The following is a 23,191-nucleotide window of genomic DNA, read 5'->3' as shown; positions in this document are numbered from 1 at the left end:
CTTTGTCTATATTTGAACCAGTTTGAATTGTCACATTCAAATCATTTTGAAATTCAAATCATCATTCCTCCTTCAATCTTTCCTCTGTATCATCATTGCAGGAACTCCTCCGGCCAGACTCCGATGGATTGCGCTCAGACTCGAGAGATGATGGATGCCCTTAGTACCCCTGTGGACCAGGTGGAGGCGCCGGTTGTATTGCCATCGGTAAGAAAGATAAATATCAATATAACCTCTGACGAATCCCAGTTTCCGGTGTGCAAGGGATAGTAGTCCTAGGGCTGATAGTCCGTGTAACAATAGCCCGCATTGCTAAATGTTTTGGTTAGGGTTAGCGGTACAATAGATCATGCTGCTTAATTGATCAAATACAATGCTACCGGACTATGACTCCAGGGGGACTATATCCGCTGTCACACCGGCATGGTCTGGAGACACAACATTCCAATAATGTGGCATCAGGTACATCCGGCGAATAGTCGTGAATAACACCCAAAATGTCGTCGCTGCATGGAGCTGAATATGGAACATGTCTAAGGTTCGATGTTCGTCAACAGAGTTTCATATTCCGCTGTACAGCTCTTGTCTTTTTGCTGAAACTTTCTGAACCAACCAGCTTCACAAGGTTGTTTTCCTCTGGACTGACTCAAAGCAACTGTAACGATTGGAAGTCCAACAGAGTGACAATGTGCGTGATGCCAGAGAGAAGTTATATTATACTCACCTGTTGTTTTCTGAATTTCAGACCCCCACCGAGTTCACCAGACCAGAGCGGGTTGTCCTCCTCTGTACCGGCCTGAAGCGCCCAGAGCAGATGAAGGTCCAGAAGTGTGCCAGCATGCTTCATGGAAGGATAGTCACTGAATTCTCACCTGAAGGTATGCTGTAGACTAGCGTAAACAGTGCAAGTGATTACAGTTAATCTTGCACAGGATTGTGAAGCCATCAACCTTCAAGGTCCAGTGGCATTATCACCAAGCTGTCGGCTGCCCAGTCACCTTCCATTCAACAGTAGCAGTTCCCATCGTCAAACAGAACATAAAAATATCACGCTATTCCCACTACAATCTTGACTGGGCCTGAGTGAATACACCTTGTTGCGTTCAGTTTTTGGCAGATCGATGCATTGTTAATGCATTGCGCATAGGCATGGATTATCACTGACTGAGCTTGAAACCAACTTTGTAAGATTTCTACATGTACACCAGGGATTTCAAGTTTGAAATGATCTGCAGGCCTTACTGCTTGTGTTTGTAATGGTTAAAATATTCAAAGTGGCTATTCTTACGTGACCGTAACAATAAAAATGTCAGCGATTTTAGGGATTAAACTGAAGATTAGGGGACAAGGATTAGTGTTAGGGAAGGGTTAAGGAGGGGTTAGTGTTAGGAGTAAGGGACAGGGTCTAGGTCAGGTTTGGAGTAGGATTAAGGCTCAAAAGTGAAAATGACCGCCGTAAGAATAGCCAGTTGTTCGCATGTAAAATGAATTAGAGACTGCCGTAATAATAGCCACAGTCTAAAATATTTCACCCTTGATTTCATATTTTTGCAGTGAGTCATGTGATAACCGGTGTGAACAGTGAAGGAATGTGCGCACGAACACTCAAGTACCTGAACGCAGTCCTCCTGGGAAAATGGATCCTGAACTTTGAGTGTGAGTGATTGAATCAGAATGCAGTGATGGAGATTGGGAGAAGTTAAGAATGCAACATTCCTTCCCCAGGATCCTTTTGATCTTCCTCGGTTCCTGCAAACACCTCACTAGAATTGGAATCTCTCCTCGCACCGCGGCATCATTATAGACCACACATTCAACAAATGTGGGGTCTATATTGAGATTACTAGGAGAATGTACTAGGCTTCTGCATTCTTCCCAGGTTATATGATGGAGGTAGTCCAGCAAAACTGCTATTTCAACTGAAAAACTGTCACCCTGTCCCATCAAACTAAACTCGATTTTGTGCACCTGGCAAAGATTTTTTCGAAATTCGGATAATTTTGATGACTTTGAAGTGTTTTTATGCGCCGATTTTCTGATTTGCTTTCAAATCTCCGACGCGATTCTGTCAATCACACGTACATTAGCATAAGCTCCGCCCCGTAATGGTGACATCATATGGCGGCGGTATCTCTTTGCCGAAGTGGCGAGCTGTCAAGTATTTTGAGCAAAGAACAACGGTTGAATGTAGGAATAAAATAAAGGAATAGCCTTAAATGCTTATCGATGATCCATCCTGCCCATCTGAAAAGGTTAGGGTGCTGTTTAAATGTTATTGAGCGTGTGATTTTGAGAAAGCGCGAGCGTGTTTTTGTCCGGAAATAGATCATCCGCGAAACGGAATAGACTTCACTCCTCCATACGTGTACTGTGTGGGCCCGTGGGGGCTATCAAATTTGCTGACAAGCAAATTTCAAATTTCTAGTTGTTAAATGGTTTCGTGAGTTCATCGCTAAGAGCATAATCCCTGAACAAGCAGGGAAGTATTCCTTCCTGTAGCGACCAAAGCTGCCCTATCTCTCTTGGGGAATTTATTGGTGGTTTTGTGCGTTCATCCCTCAGAGCAAAATCCCTGAACTGGTGGTGGAGCAGGTGTTAATAAGTGTCCAGCCCAGCATGTTGGAATGAGCAGAGCATGAAATAGGGAATGGTAAACCTTGCATCTCAAGATGGCTGTGGGGCTTCAGTGACATGGAGTCCACTCGGAATGCTTTAACTCCCATATTTCTGTTTCCTAGGGGTAGAGTCGTGCCTTCAGTTCAGTGACAGGGTGTGTGAGGAAGGATTTGAAGTGCCCGGGTCCAGCACTCACCCTGAATCCAACACACCTTGTAAGGGACGAGAGAATGCTGAGAAACAAGTAAGTGTGTTGGCTAAAGAACAGTAAAACCTGCTGATTCCAGACTTGCATACCAGATACTTGCGTATAATGGACCAGTCTTCCCATTCTGAACTTTCAGTGGTAGAAATACGTGTCATTTTTCTGTATATCACGCGCGAACCAAGTTGACATCGTCGTTGGGGGGAAATCAATCCCATGTTTCAATGAGCCAATTAGGAGCCTCATGGCCTAGTGGTTTACACTGCTGGCCACCACGCAATAGGGCCCGGGGAGAACCCAGGATCGTATGTCTGGATGAACCGGCGTGGCTTTCAAGGAACTAAAATTCCTGGCTCTTCACAGTCCTTCGAATGAGACTCAAAACCAAGGTTCCTTGTACCTGGTGTCTATGCCAGGACAAGCTAAGACCCCACCAAGTGAGAAACATGAGCAGCTTGCGTGGACTCTATCTCTCTCGCCAAAGTCGGACCACTAGGCCAATAAACCCAATTGGCGCCTAACCGTAGTGTCACGCAGGATACGCTCATCCCGCCTTGGAGGAGGATTACTCCTAGGAGAATGACCCCTCCAAGTGCAGAGCGAACGCTGAAGAAGAAGAAGAAGAATGAGGCAATTGACATTTTCCTGGTTACCAACCAACCTCGTCACCAGGGTGTATTTGCATATTGATTGACACATTTGTTTCGTTGCAGCTGCCTCGTCTGTTCGATGGATGCAAAATCTACTTCTCGGGATCCTTTCGCGCGCCTACACCTGAAAAAAAGGAGCTAGTACAGTTGGCAAAGAGTGGGGGCGCCACTGTACTGAATCGTGAACCAAAACTTGAAAATGTTATCCCAAATGACATAACTGTTCCTTATCATGCCAAATCAGGCTCGTACCTGGCTGATTGTTGTTACTTCATCATTCACGATCCAAACGTTAAGATTAAGATGCAGCGTCACTTCCGTGTGTGTACAGCCCCCACAACTTGGTTCATGGAATGCATCACTGGGTTTGAACTGCTTGATCTGCCAGAAGGTAACGCAGACTGAACTTGTGAGCTGCACCATCGCAGACATCATATTGGATTGATGTTTGTGATATATAATGTGTACAATAGCCATTTTCTAACAAATTATATTCTACAATCTTAAAGCATGTATTGTTTCACTCACTACCAATATTATTTTTCCTGTAGGCCAGAGTCCTCTATTACATGTAAAACATGTGTACATTATGTGTACATTGTTGTGCATAAGTTTTGGTAAAAAAAGTACTCATTGGACCAATCAATCTGCACAAAATTTTATATGTGTCAAGAAGAACCCTTTGCCAATAGCATAATAAAGTTTAAAAACATTCCAATACCGATTGCCTGAGAAAAAAAGATTTCCGTACACCATATCCATCGAAACGTCACTGGCGCATTGATATGGCCCTGTCAAAATACAAGTTCTAAACTGACCAGTGAGACCACAGTCATTTTCTTAAATATATTATCAAAAAGCATATTTCTGTGATGGCCTGACTCTGTAGATTAAGAATCAACCACAGATTGAGAATTAATTCCACTTTGGTCCATCCCAGCCATGTATTTACCACAACTTGACATTTTGATAAGCTCTATGTGACTGTGCCACACTTCCGGTCGTGGATGAATACATGTCTCTGCCCTGCATGTCATATTGTTTTTGTTTTATTTTATTGCTGCATGTCCAGTCCCAGTGACTATTGACATAACCGTTGCTCTGCGTAAAGCCCGTTACACACGAGGGACTTCTCAACAACTTAGTTGGAATTTTAATTCATAACAGGAATCCAGACCAGGTAACTGATACTTTGCTCGATTGGTTGGAGTTGCTGGCTGTACTACCGACTTGTTCTATTTCTCGACGACATCTTTTGTTTATATAAGGATTTTTTTGTTTATATACGGAGTGTGGGGGAGAAATTTCCCCGTGTGATTCAGTCAACAACATAGTTGGGCCATATTTTGACTCTTTTGGCCTAAATAGTGCAGGACCTAAATATTGCTGGGATTATGTCTTTCGTGTGAGTGGGTGAACGACTCTCAACTTCCAGTCACCTGTGCACCTCTCCTTAATTCTAAAACCAACTAAGTTGGTGAGAAATCCCTCGTGTGTAGCGGGCTTAAGGTGTGCATAAACTCTCACCTGGTGCAGCTTAAACATGTGTTGTGTGCATATCGCTCACGTATCAAAAGCAGACCTTGCTGTACTAACGGGAAGAACATTCCAATGGCCCAATTGTTGGTTGTATTGGGTGGACAAGTGCAGATTTACATGCCACCCGTACAACAGATTGAAAGACATACACAATTTGCACTGAAATACCCTGCATAACAAAAGAAGATGATGCATCGAGTCATTGATCAGATCCTTGGATGTATTGGGAAGGACATCTGTGGAGGAGACAGAGCGTGCACCAGATCAGATCCTTGGATGTATTGAGAAGGACATCTGTGGAGGAGACAGGGCATGCACCAGATCAGATCCTTGGATGTATTGGGAAGGACATCTGTGGAGGAGACAGGGCATGCACCAGATCAGATCCTTCGATGTATTGAGAAGGACATCTGTGGAGGAGACGGGGCATGCACCAGATCAGATCCTTGGATGTATTGGGAAGGACATCTGTGTAGGAGACAGAGCGTGCACCAGATCAGATCCTTGGATGTATTGGGAAGGACATCTGTGGAGGAGACAGAGCGTGCACCAGATCAGATCCTTGGATGTATTGGGAAGGACATCTGTGGAGGAGTCAGGGCGTGCACCAGATCAGATCCTTGGATGTATTGGGAAGGACATCTGTGGAGGAGACAGGGCATGCACCAGGTCAGATCCTTGGGTGTATTGGGAAGGACATCTGTGGAGGAGACAGGCCATGTACCAGATCAGATCCTTGGATGTATTGGGAAGGACATCTGTGGAGGAGACAGGGCGTGCACCAGATCAGATCCTTGGATGTATTGAGAAGGACATCTGTGGAGGAGACAGGGCGTGCACCAGATCAGATCCTTGGATGTATTGGGAAGGACATCTGTGGAGGAGACAGGGCGTGCACCAGATCAGATCCTTGGATGTATTGAGAAGGACATCTTGGAGGAGACAGGGCATGCACCAGATCAGATCCTTGGATGTATTGGGAAGGACAGATTCTGTGGAGGAGACAGGGCGTGCACCAGATCAGATCCTTGGATGTATTGAGAAGGACATCAGTGGAGGAGACAGAGCGTGCACCAGATCAGATCCTTGGATGTATTGGGAAGGACATCTGTGGAGGAGACAGGGCGTGCACCAGATCAGATCCTTGGATGTATTGAGAAGGATATCTGTGGAGGAGACCGGGCATGCACCAGATCAGATCCTTGGATGTATTGAGAAGGACATCTGTGGAGGAGACAGGGCGTGCACCAGATCAGATCCTTCGATGTATTGGGAAGGACATCTGTGGAGGAGACAGGGCATGCACCAGATCAGATCCTTGGATGTATTGAGAAGGACATCTGTGGAGGAGACAGGGCATGCACCAGGTCAGATCCTTGGATGTATTGAGAAGGATATCTGTGGAGGAGACCGGGCATGCACCAGATCAGATCCTTGGGTGTATTGGGAAGAACATCTGTGGAGGAGACAGCTCTAGCCATTGCCGATCGTTTGTCCATCTTGGGGCCGACCCAGCCCACAGTAACATGTGCGATAATGGCAACCCGCCAGTACTGAGACTAGCAAATCAACGAACGATTCAACGAACCCTTGACCGGAGACTCCATGGCAACGAAGCGAGCGGGAAACTAGCTGATAATGGATGCGCAAGGCGACCAGCAGCGCCACCAAAATCACTGTAGCAGCAACGGGTAGAACTACAATGCAGACGATAGCAACCACGTGTGATAGCGCGGCCCGCAAATATGATAAAGTTTGACTGACTAACGATCGTTCCTTGGTGCATTTGGTGTGGAAGTAGATCTTTTTGATAAACTGACCAATTTTTGCACAACACTATTACTCTCTCGCCAAATCATGGCAATTCAAATTGAATTCGCAAAATTTTTAGCCAGACATTGTTTTACATTCGCCACTCATGTGCAGCATTCGCAAGTGGCGAAAATGCGAACGGGCGCGCCAATCCTGCTGATTTTCTCATAGATGAGACAAATAAAGGGAAACATGCCGTTATCAAATAATTATTCTTTTGTAGCAAATGTACAGGTTAAAACATCATGAATACATGATAAAGTACAGTAACAGTGTCCTACACCAAATGACATACATGTACATGAAGTATTATAATCGTGTATTGATACAGGTTAACCAACTAATCAAAGTTGAGAGTATTGTTGAGAAAATGAGCATGAAAAAAAATGCACTTGGGGAAACAACAAAACAAGTTATGGTCAAACAAAACTGAATAGAAAATAGGCAATAATTATATAGAATAGAAATTTGGCAAGCCGCTCGCCGAACAGGCATCTTTTTTTTGTCCTGATTGGAGAGCCGCTTGCCAAACAGCACTAAAAAGCCACCCTCTTCGGCCAGCCGGGCTTGCCAAACAGAGAAAAATCTACCCTGTTTGGCGAGCTGGAGACTTTACTTTAATATTAATGAGTTCGGCTCTCCATTCAGGACAAGAAAAAGTCGCTGTTTGGTAAGCCGGGCTTGCGGTTGTAATTCGAGAAAAAAAAAACGCATTGTAAAAAGAAAAATGTTCTATTATATTGAAAATAAACGCATGTCCTCTATGGGCCACCGTACTTGTCCCTCTCCTCATGCCTATCGATATCATAACAACACTTTATACACTTTGAATGGGAGCAAAGCCTGAATGAATTGAGACCAAGTCTGAGTTCATAGCCTTTCCCCTTTTTAAAGGGAAAACAAGTCAAAATAACAAAACAACAATGGCCCGAGAACATCCAGGTTTTAAAGGCAAACTTTCTCATATCAATTATCGAACTTTCCCTTTTAAAGGGCCAATGTCAACCTTTCTCATCATACAAACTCCTGCTTCCCTTTACAAGGGACAACAGTGTCGTACTTTCTCAGACCTAGTCTGAACTTTCCCTTTCAAAGGGACAATTATATCATACCACACATGAAAACGTTTCCTTATATACTTTCCGTTTCAATGAACTAGGCCTACATTGCTCAACTCTTTATTTCATGGCACCTTTTCTTTTAGGCCATAAGAATTATTAATCCTGTTTACCGTCCACCTCCCGCATGGGTTCTGAGCGAACATGAAATATTTTCATTATTTTTTAAAAAATCTATTTATTTTATTGTTGCCATCATTTTTTTATTTCAATAATCTTTCCAGTGGTTCATCTTTACCTTAAATGATTGAAAAACACAATAAAAACTTGGCAGGGTAGGCTCTTCATCATAATAATGACATTTTTTCAATGCCTCATGTTGATGACCGACCTGATTTCCATTTACTGGAACTTGCTGAATCGCGTGTTTTGACCAGTAAATCAGACTGTAAACCGATAATGAATAATGAAAAATTAAAAAAAGCCTCATCATCTTTTTAAATCACTCGGACGGTAAACAGGATTAATCATTCCTATGGCCTTACATGGGCAAATGATCTCATTTGAGTTTTTCTAAAGAGAACACTCCAATTTGATCATGATTGAGATTCATTACTCTCATCAACCGAATCTACACCTTTCTGCCTGTCACTGCGCATATGCTCAAACACCTTCCCACAAGCCTCGTCGATGGGTTCTGGGCCTGCTCGACGATAATCCTGGTTACTCTCAGCAGAACTTGTCCAATGACCACTGTGACTATCATACGAGTCAGCACTTCCTTGCAAATTACTCCGATAAAGATGGTTTGGTGTTGTGTTCGAATTTGAACAGCCCTGCGAGGTGGATTCTGCAGTATGACCTGTGTTTGAACCACTTGATGAGCTAGATGGATCATTGGCAGTCATGAGCCTATCGAAGAGTGTTGGTGCAACATTTTTATTTCTATCGCCAGAATTGTCACTATTGCCATTTTCAATGTCAGAATCACTTGTCGTGTCCATGCCGGATTGCACACAACTGTCAGACATCAAGAGATCATCCTTGACAACGTCTATTCCAACCAAACCTTTTGAAGTCTTATCAACACAAAGATCTGATGCAGTTTGCTTTGATTGGTGCTCAGGAATATATAAATTGTCCTGCAAAACTAGCAACACTTGTCCCAGGGGAGGTGTAAGTTTGTCATAAAGATTCCTCACACGTTTGACGTCTTGAAGTTTCTCGTAGCCGGGCACACTTCTGCCACCATTGGCATTGCTATCCAAGTTCAATATGGCTGCAGCAGAAGACTTATTGTCTATGTTCAATATGACATCATCAGCTGGTTCTCTGTCGTCTGTAAGAGTTATCTTTGCATAGCTCACGTCTGAGCCTGAGGTATCATAAGACTGTGATGTGCCCAATCCCGAAGAGTCATCTTTACTGGTTGAAATAGCTGAAGGAACATCATCGCTCAGCGATGTCTCTGCAGTGGATACGTTCGAGTTGGATAAATGATGTTCTTTCGTCACTGCACGTATGAGTTCTGTGTTTGCATCTGACGTATTGGCGATGTTGTCACCACTTTCTATCTCATCATAGACTGGTTCTTGCTCATTACTTTGATTCTCCTGAAAAGATAGCACAAATTAATGTTATCCATAATGTCTTTTTTGATAGACATCAATCAGGTTGTTGATAAAGATGCGATGAAAGAAATGTTCTAAGTCAACAATATGAAAAAAGGTAGTAAGACTGTGAGTCCAGGTTTTAAGGTTTCCTTAAAGGGTAACTCGTGTCAAATTTCACCATATTATGTTTTAGCTGTTTTTGACAAATGACTACGTCACTTTCTCATAAATCGGTAAGGTTTTCGAATCAAAATGCACATTTTCTCGAAATTGATGGTTTAATCCCGCCCGGACGGCTCGCTTCGATGCCGTTTTCGTTGATGACGTCACAACATGAACATTTTCGCGGTCGCGGTGGTTTATATTCAGCGATTTTATAATAAATCTAATCAAAAATGGAAAATTTGAGCTTTACATTTGTGATCAACAATTAAAAACGGACGTATTTCCGCAAAGTTGTAAATCACATCATAGTATCACTTTAACAGTTGTAACAGGAGAGACTGCAGGTTGTGTTCTGGGAACTTCTGAAAAGGTTAACATTAACAATTCAAAGGCACCCATTAGCAGGCACTGAACATGAGGAAACCAGCCCTGTAAAAATTATCTCCTAACCATCCCCCACCAACTAATGGAAAATGCCTTAGATGCCGGGGGGGGGGGGGGGGGTGGATATTTGATGAGGGGAGAGTTTCTGAGGAATAGTTTATTGACATTAGCTCTCAGCTTATCTGAGCCAGGTAACCTCCTGCTGAGTTGCCCGACCAAAGGCTGAGGTCGACATATGTTGTTACATAACCGATCTTGCTATCACATCCTGGTTGCCTTGTAGTCGACCAAATTACTTCTAATTTTGCCTCATCAGCCCGAGTGTTATGACTGGTTACGCTGGCCATTAGGTAGATAACGTAAATATACCGATCATCACTGTGTGTAGTATCAGCGGGGTACTTGAAGTTGGAGGGCGACTAAATATTTTACAGGGCTGGTTTCCTCATGAACTGACTTTAAATTAGCACTCTTGAAAAACTAAACACGTTTTTGGTACTAATTCTGACTTGAACACCCCATTTCTGATTTTGGTCACTTACCAGGTAATCAAATTTGCCCACAACTTCTGGCACTTTCACAGATAATGTCTTGCCAACAACTTTGTAGTAATAGCGTTTCACTATTAAGCTGAAAAAAGGCGAAAAACAAATCGTTCGAATGTAATTTTTGAACAGACTACAATTTATAGTTTATAATTACTTCTTCATGTTCAAGCAAATTACCCATTCTATCAGCAGGTTGAGATCGGCTTAACATCGAATTCTGTGCACTGATAAATGGGTTTCTTTGGAGATCAGTGGAGTAGTAGTTTGAGCCCTAGGCTGATCATCAGGAGGCTGTGGGTTCCACTTTTGAAAAGATCACCACCGTTTTGTCTTGGCGTCTTTGAGCCAGGCACTTAACCTAAACTGAACTTTAACTGGACTGGATGCAAAAAACTACCTTCCAAAATTCATCAAAGAGCAATCATGGAAATGTTGAAGAATATTTAGTCTTTTGAAAAATTACTAAAACTTTAAAATTGCAAGCTGATAAATGTTGAGAAGCTTCATCTGTGATACTTACCATATGACCAATATGACAAGGAGTACTCCAGGAATCAACATTAAGTACATGTAGTCGTGCAGAGAATCGGAACCTAGAAAGAGGAAACAATGAAAATATGATGGGAGATCAGTGGCAGAGCGGTTGGAGTACCAGGCTCATAATAAAGATGCTGTGGTTTTAACTCTAGGGAGTATCACAATACCAATATGATGGGAGATCAGTGGCAGAGCGGTTGGAGTACCAGGCTCATAATAAAGATGCTGTGGTTTTAACTCTAGGGAGTATCACAAAGCCAATATGATGGGAGATCAGTAGCAGAGCGATTGGAGTACCAGGCTCATAATAAAGATGCTGTGGTTTTAACTCTAGGGAGTATCACAATACCAATATGATGGGAGATCAGTGGCAGAGCGGTTAGTTAGAGTACCAGGCTCATAATAAAGATGCTGTGGTTTCAACTCTAGGGAGTATCACAAAGCCAATATGATGGGAGATCAGTGGCAGAGCGGTTAGTTAGAGTACCAGGCTCATAATAAAGATGCTGTGGTTTCAACTCTAGGGAGTATCACAAAGCCAATATGATGGGAGATCAGTGGCAGAGCGGTTGGAGTACCAGGCTCATAATAAAGATGCTTTGGTTTCAACTCTAGGGAGTATCGCAAAGCCAATATGATGGGAGATCAGTGGCAGAGCGGTTGGAGTACCAGGCTCATAATAAAGAATCTGTGGTTTCAACTCTAGGGAGTATCGCAATGCCAATATGATGGGAGATCAGTGGCAGAGCGGTTGGAGTACCAGGCTTATAATAAAGATGCTGTGGTTTCAACTCTAGGGAGTATCGCAATGCCAATATGATGGGAGATCAGTGGCAGAGCGGTTGGAGTACCAGGCTTATAATAAAGATGCTGTGGTTTCAACTCTAGGGAGTATCACAATGCCAATATGATGGGAGATCAGTGGCAGAGCGGTTGGAGTACCAGGCTCATAATAAAGATGCTGTGGTTTCAACTCTAGGGAGTATCACAATGCCAATATGATGGGAGATTAGAGGCAGAGCGGTTGGAGTACCAGGCTCATAATAAAGATGCTGTGGTTTCAACTCTAGGGAGTATCACAATGCCAATATGATGGGAGATCAGTGGCAGAGCAGTTGGAGTACCAGGCTCATAATAAAGATGCTGTGGTTTCAACTCTAGGGAGTATCACAATGCCAATATGATGGGAGATCAGTAGCAGAGCGGTTAGTTAGAGTACCAGGCTCATAATAAAGATGCTGTGGTTTTAACTCTAGGGAGTATCACAATGCCAATATGATGGGAGATCAGTGGCAGAGCGGTTAGAGTACCAGGCTCATAATAAAGATGGTGTGGTTTCAACTCTAGGGAGTATCACTGTTGCTTCATCTTTGGGTCCTTCAGCATGACACGTCACCTGACAAACTAAGACTTGATAAACTTACCTTGCGGTTGTTGCATACTGATAGTGTCTGTGCCCCAATTTTTTTCTCCTCCATCTGATTTGGCCACGACACTCACAAGATACTTCTTGTTAAACCTTTCAACTGGTACCATAAATGTGGCTTCTCTATGCAGGTAATAAGCAGGCATTGGCGCGGTTAGGGTTCTTTGCTGATCTGGAACAATGAGGAAGTGGTGTCAGATGATTTGTCTGTTTGGTGTTAGTCAAAAATGTACATCATCAATGAGGTCTGTCCAGACTGACGCATTGAACTACAAATCAGTGCATAGCACCTCAAGTCATACGACACAGCTAAACCTGCCAGTGGTTTGAAGTTCAGCAGCATTGAGCATGATCACGTATTGAACCTGAGCATACATGTACAATCAGCACTTGTGTGCAATGCTTTGCCTGCACACATTCTGTCACCAATGCTGGTTGACTGGTTTGCAACTCTGCATGACCCATTTAATAGCAATAACTTCATACAATTGACCAATTTCATATCTACTTTGACATCAAGACACACTATCAGAACAATGTTCTTTCAATTTGTTATAAAGTATTTTGTTCAGGTACAACAGATCAGGTTCAAGGAATCTGGCCAGATGGTATGGAAACTGCAGTCGTACTTCCACCTATCAAATCCCGTGTCTTTTGAGCTTACACCTATGAATTGCCGTGTTTAAATAGACCCGTGTGTCAAATCCCCGTGTCTATTAGCCCCATCGAGCTCGATGGGGCTAATCGGGGGCTAATTTAGACCCATGTTCCACACGGGTTTTTGATAGGAGGAATCTGAATAGACAAGGCAATTGCAAGTTCTACGATCCGGCGACAGATGGCGCGGTGTAGTTGCCTCGGTATTGCGCATGCAAAATTCCCCTCCAACGGGAAAGAAACACAGGAGAGCTCCCTACCTACAACGCACCTGTCGCCGGGGCTATTAACCATTATCTAACACCACTGATAGGTGTAAGTGCGCCCTGGGTTTTTTGACACACGGCGAAGACACAGGTCTTGAAAAAATATGGGGTTTTATGATAGGTGGAACTACGACTATAGTGGACTTGGGGCAGACGACAGAGTACATCTGACAAACAGGATTGACTGTATGAGGTGAACATGAAGAAGTACAGCAGATATAAGTTTTGATCCCAAATAGCTATGTTGGGGTTAGTTGGTTTGATATAACAAATGAATATTGCACTCAGTTACCTTTACAACTTCCATCTTCTTTACTTTCACAGACGTTAAAATTCAAAGTTTGGACAATTCCCGTATTTTCCCTGCAGTAATAACCGTCAAGCTTGTATTCAATATCAGGTCCACTTTGTTGAAATCTGCCTTGAGGGCCTTCACTTGGCTCTGAAAAGCAAACATGAATTATATCAAATGCAGATTGGTTTTGACATAATGAGACCAGTTGGTCAATAATATGAAAGTTCTGGGCCAAAATCAGTGTCCTTATTAGAGAGGGCGTTTACTTTTTATTGGCTTTTAAGAAGAACCTGGGTTATCTTCAGCAACAAGCGTTGCTATTTCAAAGAAAATGAGTGGTCTAGTTGTTCAGACTCTCGACTAACAGTCAATAGGTTCCTGGTTCGAACCCCACTGGCAGCATGAGACTCTAGGCAAGTGTCTCTCTTATTTCATATACTCCACCCAGGTGTAGTGTATAAACGGTTACTGGTTAGATTCAGAAATTACACCTACCTGCACCTTGCTGGAAGAGACACGGACTCCACACCATCCGACTTGAGTTCCCAACAATATTTGCTACACCAATCCGATACTGATCATTGCCTGGTAGGTCGGCCATGACTTGTGACATATTTGAAGGAATTAATCTCCAACGTAGTGGACCCTACAAAGTACAATACAAATACATGTACATGTAAGCAGTCATGAAGAGCACAAAGGAATGTTAACGTTCGTGTCCAATAGCATTCCGCGAAGATGACGTCACTGCAGCTGCTGCCCTCTATTTCCCCATCGCTTAATTACAGGCAATGTCGGACAAACATGCCGTTTCGTAATGGATTCAGGCTTTCTAACTAGGGCAGTTAGATTCAATCTGGCACATGTCCGAGTGTTGGAAATACAACATAATTGTTCTGAATATTTCTCTCTCTGACTCTATGGTATCATTCATGCTAAAAACAATGCAGGGTCAAAGATTATTGACTTTGAAATAAGCTCAAATGCGTAGAAATAAGTGTCGATGTCCGACTGTCACGTGACTAAAACGTCATCAATATCTTATTCAAATGACCTTGTGAGCTATAAATAGTAACTTCGCGGGATGCTATTTGGTAGTACGAGTGTTGTGACTCTCTTTCTGGGCAACTTTTACTCTTCATTCAGTGTTTGTTCTGTACCTGGAGAAGTCATGCTCTCGAGATTGGTACTGCTCTAAGGTAGCATGAGCATTTCTGCGTGCCACTATGTTCACAACCCAGGCACGAAGACAAAGCAAAGCACCTTGCTCAGGGTTGCAAACGAGTGTGACAGTGCTGGGAATCAAAGCAACAACCATTCAATCATAAATGCCAGTCTACAGACTACGGCAGCAGATTAGTGCCATAAAAAATAAAATATTATCTCGTTATTACGAGATCTTTTCTCGTTATTACGCGATGTTATCACGAGATGCGAAAGTGCACCTAACATCGAGGATTAAAGCTCAGGATCAAGCGCAGGAAAGGTCCGTACTTTATAGACCCATATACATCGTGCAATAACGAGAAAAACATCGCGTAATAACGAGAGAACATCTCGTAACAATGAGAAAAGATCTCGTAATAACGAGAAAAGATCTCGTAATAACGAGATAACATCGCGTAATAACGAGAAAAGATCTCGTAATAACGAGAAAAGATCTCGTAATAACGAGATAACATCGCGTTATAACGAGAAAAGATCTCGTAATAACGAGAAAAGATCTCGTAATAACGAGATAATATTTTATTTTTTATGGCACTAATCTGCTGCCGTAACAGACTTATACGGTAATAACCTGCATTAAAAATGAAATCTCACCACACATTCCTTTTCATCTCGTTTCTTCTGGCACATGTAAAGAACATTTTGATTGATAGGTTGGTTAGAGTCACAGTTCTCCCAAGACACATTCACACGTTGGGCGCCTTGGACATGGACAGCTACAACATTTGTCACAACACACAGGTCACCTGAAGCAGAAAGAAATGCAGAAATAACAAGATAACTGGACCATACCGAGACTGAAAGCATTGTGAATTATTAATAGGCAACGGTCAGAATGGAATAATTTCAATTATTGGTCATAGTTTATAGTCGTACTTCCACCTATCAAATCCCTGTGTCTTTTGCGCTTACACCTATGAATTGCCGTGTCTAAATAGACCCGTGTGTCAAATCCCCGTGTCTATTAGCCCCATCGAGCTCGATGGGGCTAATCGGGGGCTAATTTAGACCCGTGTTCAACACGGGTTTTTTGATAGGTGGAATCTGAATAGCCCCGGCAATTGCAAGTTCTAAGACCCGGCGACAGATGGCGCGGTGTAGTTGCCTCGGTATTGCGCACGCGAAATTCCCCTCCAACGGGAAAGAATCACAGGAGAGCTCCCTACCTACAGCGCACCTGTCGCCGGGGCTATTAACCATTATCTAACACCACTGATAGGTGTAAGTGCGCCCCGGGTTTTTTGACACACGGCGAAGACACGGGTCTTGAAATGAAATGGCCAGGGCCATTGTGCTCACCTCATGTGGAGGAAAGATGTATAAAGAGCATGGTATTGTGTCATGTAGTGTTAGGTTTGATGTAGGTCCAAGCAATTACAATTTCCCCAAAATGGCAAATTTACAGTACATTCGACCTATGTGACCTTGAAAAGTAGGTCAAATCAAAGAAGACCCGGGTGACACATTGAATGGTTGTTAGAATTAGATGTACCTATGATATAAAATTGGTGCCAATCGGGCAAGTCATTACTAGGAATAATGGCATTTTGAAGAATTTAGGATTTGGCCCCCTCCCTGGAGGCCAAACGGCAAATCAGATCGCATCAAACTTCGGTACCTAAAATCACCTGACCAAGGGGTACATGTGTACTTAATTTGTGATCAATAGTCATTGCAGTTAAGAAACGTGCCATAGTTACGGCCTGACGGCGAATTTACGCCATTTGACCTCTGTGACCTTGACAAGAAGGTCAAATTAAAAACCTGTGTGACATATACTGTATGGTGGTTAGATGTACCCATGATATCAAATTGGTGGCAATCGGGCAAGAAGTTAAGGAATAATCACATTTTTAAGGTTTTTGGATTTTGCCCCCTGGTGGTCAAGTGGTGAATCATATTGGACCAAACTTCGGTCCCTGAGATCACCTGACTAAGGGGTAAATGTGTACCAAATTTGGTATCAATAGTCATTGCAGTTTAGAAACGTGCCATCGTTACATCCTAACGGCCAATTTACACCATTTGACCTCTGTGACCTTGAAAAGGAGGTCAAATCAAAAACCCGGAGGATATATGATGCACCTTTGCTAGAAGAACCTACCATATTTTTTTCAAAATTTCCCGACTACTATTAAGGGAGATATTGCATATTTTCACTTTTAACGTTTGGCCCCCTGGTGGCCAAACCATGAAACGAATCGGACCGAAACTTGGTCTCCAAGGTGTCATTACATAAGGGTACATGTGTACCAAGTTTCAACTCAATAGCTCTAACAGTTACGAAACGTGCCCTGCTAACGGACGACGGACGACGACGACGACGACGACGACGACAACGACGACGACGACGACGGACGACGGACGCCACGGTATGGGATAAGCTCACCTCTGCTAAGAGGTGAGCTAAAAACACGGGGTTTTATGATAGGTGGAACTACGACTTATGTTACACGTTGTACCAAATCTGTCCTTCACAATCACAGTATAGTAAATCAGACTGACCCAGGGGTGAAAGTGATGTTTCAAATTAAAGCCACCTCTTTGGTGATAAGTAAAACTCAAAGCAGGGACTTCCATGCGAGAGAAAGGTAAATATTTGATAAAGTTACAGCATAGATTTCTTCCGGGCAACTGGTTTCCTCCTACATTCCATATCTAGTAAAAATTGCTTGGTGATCATAGAGCTAATATTGAACGCAGAGTCAATACTTCTTCTCAACACAAAGTTTTATGAACAGAGTTCCAGGGAGAAGATGCATTTACCATCTGTTTTGCCTTTGATTTGTAGAACTGAGGGTTGAAGTGTTGTATTAGTCCCATTCTGAGTTGCAGCTGACAACGTTATTGTGTAGTCTTCTCCACTCTTCAAACTGAGTTTCGCCATCAGTTGATCAGGTTCCACTTCCTTGGCCTCCCCATTGGCCGTACTTCCCTGATGGACCTCGAGGTATAAACTGGTAATCTTTCCGTTTCTATTCTTTTCTGGAATTTCCTGAGAAAAGAAAGCACCTGATGATTTCCTTTAGTCAGACTGCACACATCACAGGTTCTCTTCAACAGGATTACGTGTTGATGACTTGTTTATATTCAACCCAAGCGGGGCAAATCAAGGTGTCAACTCGGTAATTCTACGCATGTCCCTCAACATGAGCGGTACGGTCTTCAAACTAAATCCATGGAATTATGTTACCCTCTTTTGCGATTGGAATGAACTGACTTGCCAAGGAATCTGTATAAAATGTAGTTCAAAGAGTAACCGGCAAATCAAAAGAATTAGTATGACACACCCTGTAGGAAAGTTGCTTCACAAATTAAAGAGAAGCGGCACAGAAATTGAAATGATCTTAAAAGTTTTGCTGGCCAAATGTAACCCTACCTGCCAGTAGACCTGAACATCTTGCTTCCCATCTACCTCTTTGTAATATTCTCTTGCGCCAGGAATGAAGGCCGGGTTAGCAGCAGGCACTAGTACAAGAAAACCATCATTATTATTGTTGAAAACGAGTGCTCATTCCCAGGATCAAACTAGCCCCGTCTGACCGTAACATGCCCTTCACACTTCAGAGGATACAATTTCCCTTATGATTGGCTTATTCAATGACAATTAATAAAGCCCAAGGACAGACATTCAACACACTGGGCCTTTTCCTCCCAAACCCTGTTTTCTCACACGGTCAACTCTACGTCGCGTTCTCTAGATGCAGATCATTCAACAACATCCACATTCAAGTTCTTCAGACTGCACATCAAGGACGATTCTCAAACCAGACTCTCACTCCAAACATAGTATTCAAGGAAATCCTCTAAAAGACTCGCACCATCTGTAACCGTGCTCACCACCGTACCCGTGCTCGCCACGGGTTATGGCTAGTCATTATTATTGTTGATGAGGACCATACGTTTTAATAAATCCAGATCTATACCACTCTTCTTCGTCTCAAGTTCAGGCAATGGGGTACTAAGATCATGAACTTATAACTGTGATTTCATATTATGCCACATAGACAAGAGTGAACCAACTCGGTCAATTTTATTTTGAAGTTTTAGTCCACAGCAGGTTACACTATGAGTGGGATCTTCAGCTTGTCCTGGTACAGATACTTGGGTAAGAATAGCTCAGTTTTAAAACAAATACACTGCAACAGGTCTGTATTTCAATTCAGAGCATCATGACTTACACAACGATTTTATCTTAATTTCAATATGACCACCAACCATGACTTTTAGTGACTCGTCTCATATCTGTATAAAACTAAGATATTTCAACATGTGGCCTGAGCTCACACTCTTTTGCAAATATCGAACTCACCATCTTCCCAAAGACGGACAATTTCTTCGTTGCTGACATTACTACTGAGTCCACCACTTTCTGGGCGAGTTGTCACCAGAATGGTATAAACCCCATGAGGGTACAAGCCACTCTTGGTGATGAAAAAAGGGTTCGAAGGTGATGACTCAGTGAAGGAAATCTGAAATAAGTTGAGAGAGGGATTAGTGTTGCATTTGAAAAAAATATTAGCAGTGCCCAGTTGCTCTATCAGCATGAGGTAGAACACTGGCGTTAGCTAATGACAATTTCCTGAAAGAGATAAGGTTTAGTTAGCTTATAATGCATTTGTCTCAAACTGGGCTCAAGACTCTCCGTGCTGCACAGGCAATCTTTGAAACATGTACCAGGCCTTTCAATTACATGGAGACCTCTACACCCTGTATTTTTTTAGCCTATTTTGGGGACATGTTATTTTTGCTTTTAGCTCAATTTGGGGACATTTCGTCGTGCCAATTTGCCTGAACATCGACGTCCTTATTGACTGACATTGTCACATGCACCTGAAAACTCATAATTTTTAGGATGAAAAGTATCAAATTAGGTGAGATTTGGTCATTTAATGTGTCAATAAACGCTTCAGGGGGTCGAATTACCCCTTAAAAAAAAAAAAAAAATTTTTTTTTTTTTTTTTTTTTTCTAGTTTGGGGACATATTTTCAGGGCCTAATTTGGGGACATGCCAAATTTCCTACACCGTATAACGGTGTGAAAATGATATAATCAAAAGGCCTGTGTACTGACCCACAGAGGCCACCATTAACATCGTGTGTCATCAAAAGATGGTATATTACGTCATAATGACCTCTATTGTGCCGAGGTGTGTCATTTTGGAAAGTTCCAGACCTGCCCGTGACACGAGGATGTCTTTCTTGGATATTACATTGTTGGTATGACGTCATTTTCACCAACATCGCTGAAGTATGTTTTAGCGACAAGATGTTTGCCCTTGAACGGCCAATTAAAATGCCCCACACATTACTGTGGAATTCTTTACCTCAGTCGTGTGATTTATCTTGTAGGTGTCTCACAAGAAAACTGCATTTAAACAATTTTGAGTGCAATCCCAGTTCGGCAAACGTCAAAATTCGGCAGCGATGCCGTTCGAGGAATCCTCCATTGCTGTTAACGGCAACGGTTGCTTTATACGGCCTCACGCGGCATCCCTCAGCTTCGGGATAACTTCAGGGCCGAGCGCTGCCGATCGGGGGTTCCATTATAGATTAATAAGGGGCAGCTGGTATTGATCTAAATATTTACCCAAGGAAATGTAAGTCTATCCACGCATTTTTGAAAATTCTCAATTTTCAGAATGGCCTCCACTGAAATGTGCGAACGATGCTTACATGATTTTCAATGCTGTGGTGTCAATTTTCACCGGAAGTGTCACTTTACGGCAACGGTTGCCTCAGACGGCATCGCCGCCGAATTTTGGCGTTTGCCGAACTGATCCACTGACTCTTTGATACCACCAGGCTAAAAGCTGACAAAAACTTTTAAAAAAACAAAAATAAGCTTTGCCCACCGAAACAATAGAAGACTAAGTGGAGACAACTGGCTTTGATTGAAATCTTACCTCATGTTCCAGGTTTGTGGCTCTGAGAGTGATGTTATACAAGCAAACCATATCCAGGCATTTGCTGGTTTGTTTCAGTTCAACCTTGATTGATGTACTGTTGAGCACACTAACACTGACAATCTCCACAGGGTGTGGTTTGACTGAAGAAGAAAATCATGTGACCTTGAGAACTACTTTCGTCCAGACCACATTTGTGACCCGCTCTACCAAAACTAGGCGCTTGTCGCATCTGAACTTGACAGGTTGATACAGACTTGTTGTTCATTTCCCTATTGTAGACCTTTTGTGAAATGTGACCAAATCAGTTTGTAATAGATTTCACAAAAGGTCTACAATAGGGAAATGAACAACAAGTCCGTATCAACCTGTCAAGTTCAGATGCGACAAGCGCCTAGTTTTGGTAAAGCGAGTCACATTTGAAGAATATGGCAGTTTTATGGTCTTGGCACTCATCTTTCTTTTCTGATGAACCTGACTCAACCTTGAGTTATCAAGTTCTGACAATATGGTTGTATTTACAATTACATGATTCAAACATTTTGTCTTCATGTATATTTCAGGATTAAATATTTGCAATTAAATCACAAATTTCCTTCTTTTGATCAAGTAGACTAAATTTAGAATTTGCAACCAAAATATATAAATGGTTAATGCAATAGAGTTGAAGTTTCTGTGACACTGCATTTGTTGAAATCATGAAGGAAAACACACTTGTGAAAATGCATGTTTAATGGCATAAATCCAGCCCAAACTTACTGGCGTCTACTGTCGTCATATTAAACAGAGCACAGCTTCTTCCAAAGACGTTGCTGTACTCCACAAAGAAGTACCAGAAATCAGTAGAATGACGTTTATAATCATCCGTTTTACATTCTTGAACAGCATCTACATGTACATTGCAGTTATGCCAGTTTGAGTATTGCAAATTCCTAACATCAGTACATTCGTTTCCGCTGAAATCAGAATAAGAGAGTTCACTGAGGCTGCATATAGTGCATGGCTTTTAGCAGAACATTTCTTGACATAACTCTACCAAAATCTTCAGTTGACAACATCAAATAATCTATTATAAATTGTAAAGCGCTTAGAAGTTTTAACAACGTTAAGCGCTATAAAAATGTTTTTAATAATAAATTAATAATAATAAAAAATAAGCCTATTGAACAATGTTCATAGTGAAACGATTTTCTGATGGACTCTTCCTCAAGGATCACACAATACATGAGGTATTTTATTTTAAAAGGAAGTTGCTCCCTGACGAAGAAAAGCGAGAAATACTACTATTTCTTAATTCCCAAGGTCCAAAACAAGATAGTAGTCATGTATCTTAATCATGACATCACTAGGACTCCTTGAAATAATGTCTACACCACATGCCAAGTCCGCTAAGCGTCTAGAGCTGTTGATGTGTTTGTCCTGCCGATTGCATCAACAGGATTTTATCCCTCAACATACATGAGGATGATGATGAAAATGGTTATGATGATGATGATGATGATGAAATGAATGTTGTTTAAAGCAACTAAAAGCTCAAGATGCAATCTACCACAAGGTCATTATAAAAGCACTACCCCATCCATGGCCACATTGACACAGTACATAGACAACAGCAATTTTCACAACAACATGCAGTTATAAATCATTATTTTTTGAAGGCAAAGATCCACTTATGCAAGCAAATAACACACAACACCCTGAAATTGTTTAGGGGTATTACATGTACCATCTTTTTGAATTCTCTTATTCCGATTTCAACCGAAAACACACAAGAATCATGAATACACCTTCTGCCCTGATGAGAATGTACAGCAACTTCACGACAAGCACAATTGGTAACACCATCAGTTCATTTAAGCCCGCTACACACGAGGGATTTCTCACCAACTTAGTTGGCTTTAAAATTAAGAAGAGGTGCACAGGTGACTGGAAGTTGAGAGTCGTTCACCCACTCACACGAAAGACATAATCCCAGCAGTCCTGCACTACATTTAGGCCAAAACCTTGGTCAAGGCTGAGTGCAAATATCTATTACTTCTGGCGGGGAAATCTTAGATCTAGAAACATGGCTGCCAATGATTTTGTTGTGTACAATGAGAGGAAGAAAAAGACGATTTTATCTATTATTATTGTAAAAAGTATCAGTGAAAAGAGGAAAAGGAGAAATCGATGGGATAATAGGAGGTTTTGGGCAAAATCGTGGATTATGAGAAGGTACAGCCTTGGCGCCTATAAAGATAAAGAGTCAAAATATGGCCCAACTATGTTGTTGACTGAATCACACGGGG

The 23,191-nt window shown here is 42.2% G+C and overlaps 2 protein-coding genes across 7 annotated transcripts in view; one reads left to right on the top strand and one right to left on the bottom strand.

The window, feature by feature from the left end:
• Nucleotides 1-4,493, top strand: part of LOC135498015 (BRCA1-associated RING domain protein 1-like) — a 293,715-nt gene extending 289,222 nt beyond the window's left edge. For all 3 annotated transcript variants that reach the window (XM_064788126.1, XM_064788127.1, XM_064788125.1), the window contains exons 7-11: nt 102-207; nt 746-878; nt 1,555-1,656; nt 2,739-2,860; nt 3,535-4,493. In XM_064788126.1, the coding sequence (XP_064644196.1) occupies nt 102-207; nt 746-878; nt 1,555-1,656; nt 2,739-2,860; nt 3,535-3,876 (805 nt within the window). In that variant the 3' untranslated portion in view covers nt 3,877-4,493. The remainder of the gene's footprint in view (nt 1-101; nt 208-745; nt 879-1,554; nt 1,657-2,738; nt 2,861-3,534) is intronic.
• A 2,527-nt stretch (nt 4,494-7,020) lies between these two features.
• Nucleotides 7,021-23,191, bottom strand: part of LOC135497612 (uncharacterized) — a 31,710-nt gene continuing 15,539 nt past the window's right edge. For 3 of the 4 annotated variants that reach the window (XM_064787408.1, XM_064787406.1, XM_064787409.1), the window contains 12 exons: nt 21,663-21,859; nt 20,904-21,046; nt 19,311-19,470; nt 18,378-18,466; nt 17,765-17,993; nt 15,593-15,744; nt 14,267-14,417; nt 13,769-13,918; nt 12,552-12,725; nt 11,111-11,183; nt 10,585-10,672; nt 7,021-9,493 (listed from right to left, as the gene is read on the bottom strand). In XM_064787408.1, coding sequence (XP_064643478.1) covers nt 8,477-9,493; nt 10,585-10,672; nt 11,111-11,183; nt 12,552-12,725; nt 13,769-13,918; nt 14,267-14,417; nt 15,593-15,744; nt 17,765-17,993; nt 18,378-18,466; nt 19,311-19,470; nt 20,904-21,046; nt 21,663-21,859 — 2,623 coding nt within the window. In that variant the 3' untranslated portion in view covers nt 7,021-8,476. The remainder of the gene's footprint in view (nt 9,494-10,584; nt 10,673-11,110; nt 11,184-12,551; nt 12,726-13,768; nt 13,919-14,266; nt 14,418-15,592; nt 15,745-17,764; nt 17,994-18,377; nt 18,467-19,310; nt 19,471-20,903; nt 21,047-21,662; nt 21,860-23,191) is intronic. The other variant, XM_064787410.1, reaches the window with a different exon arrangement.

This window comes from Lineus longissimus, chromosome 13 (assembly GCF_910592395.1).
Source record: "Lineus longissimus chromosome 13, tnLinLong1.2, whole genome shotgun sequence".
Taxonomy (NCBI): Eukaryota; Metazoa; Nemertea; class Pilidiophora; order Heteronemertea; family Lineidae; genus Lineus; species Lineus longissimus.
Note: the sequence above shows the minus strand (reverse complement) of the source record. Positions and strands in the feature narration are given on the sequence as shown.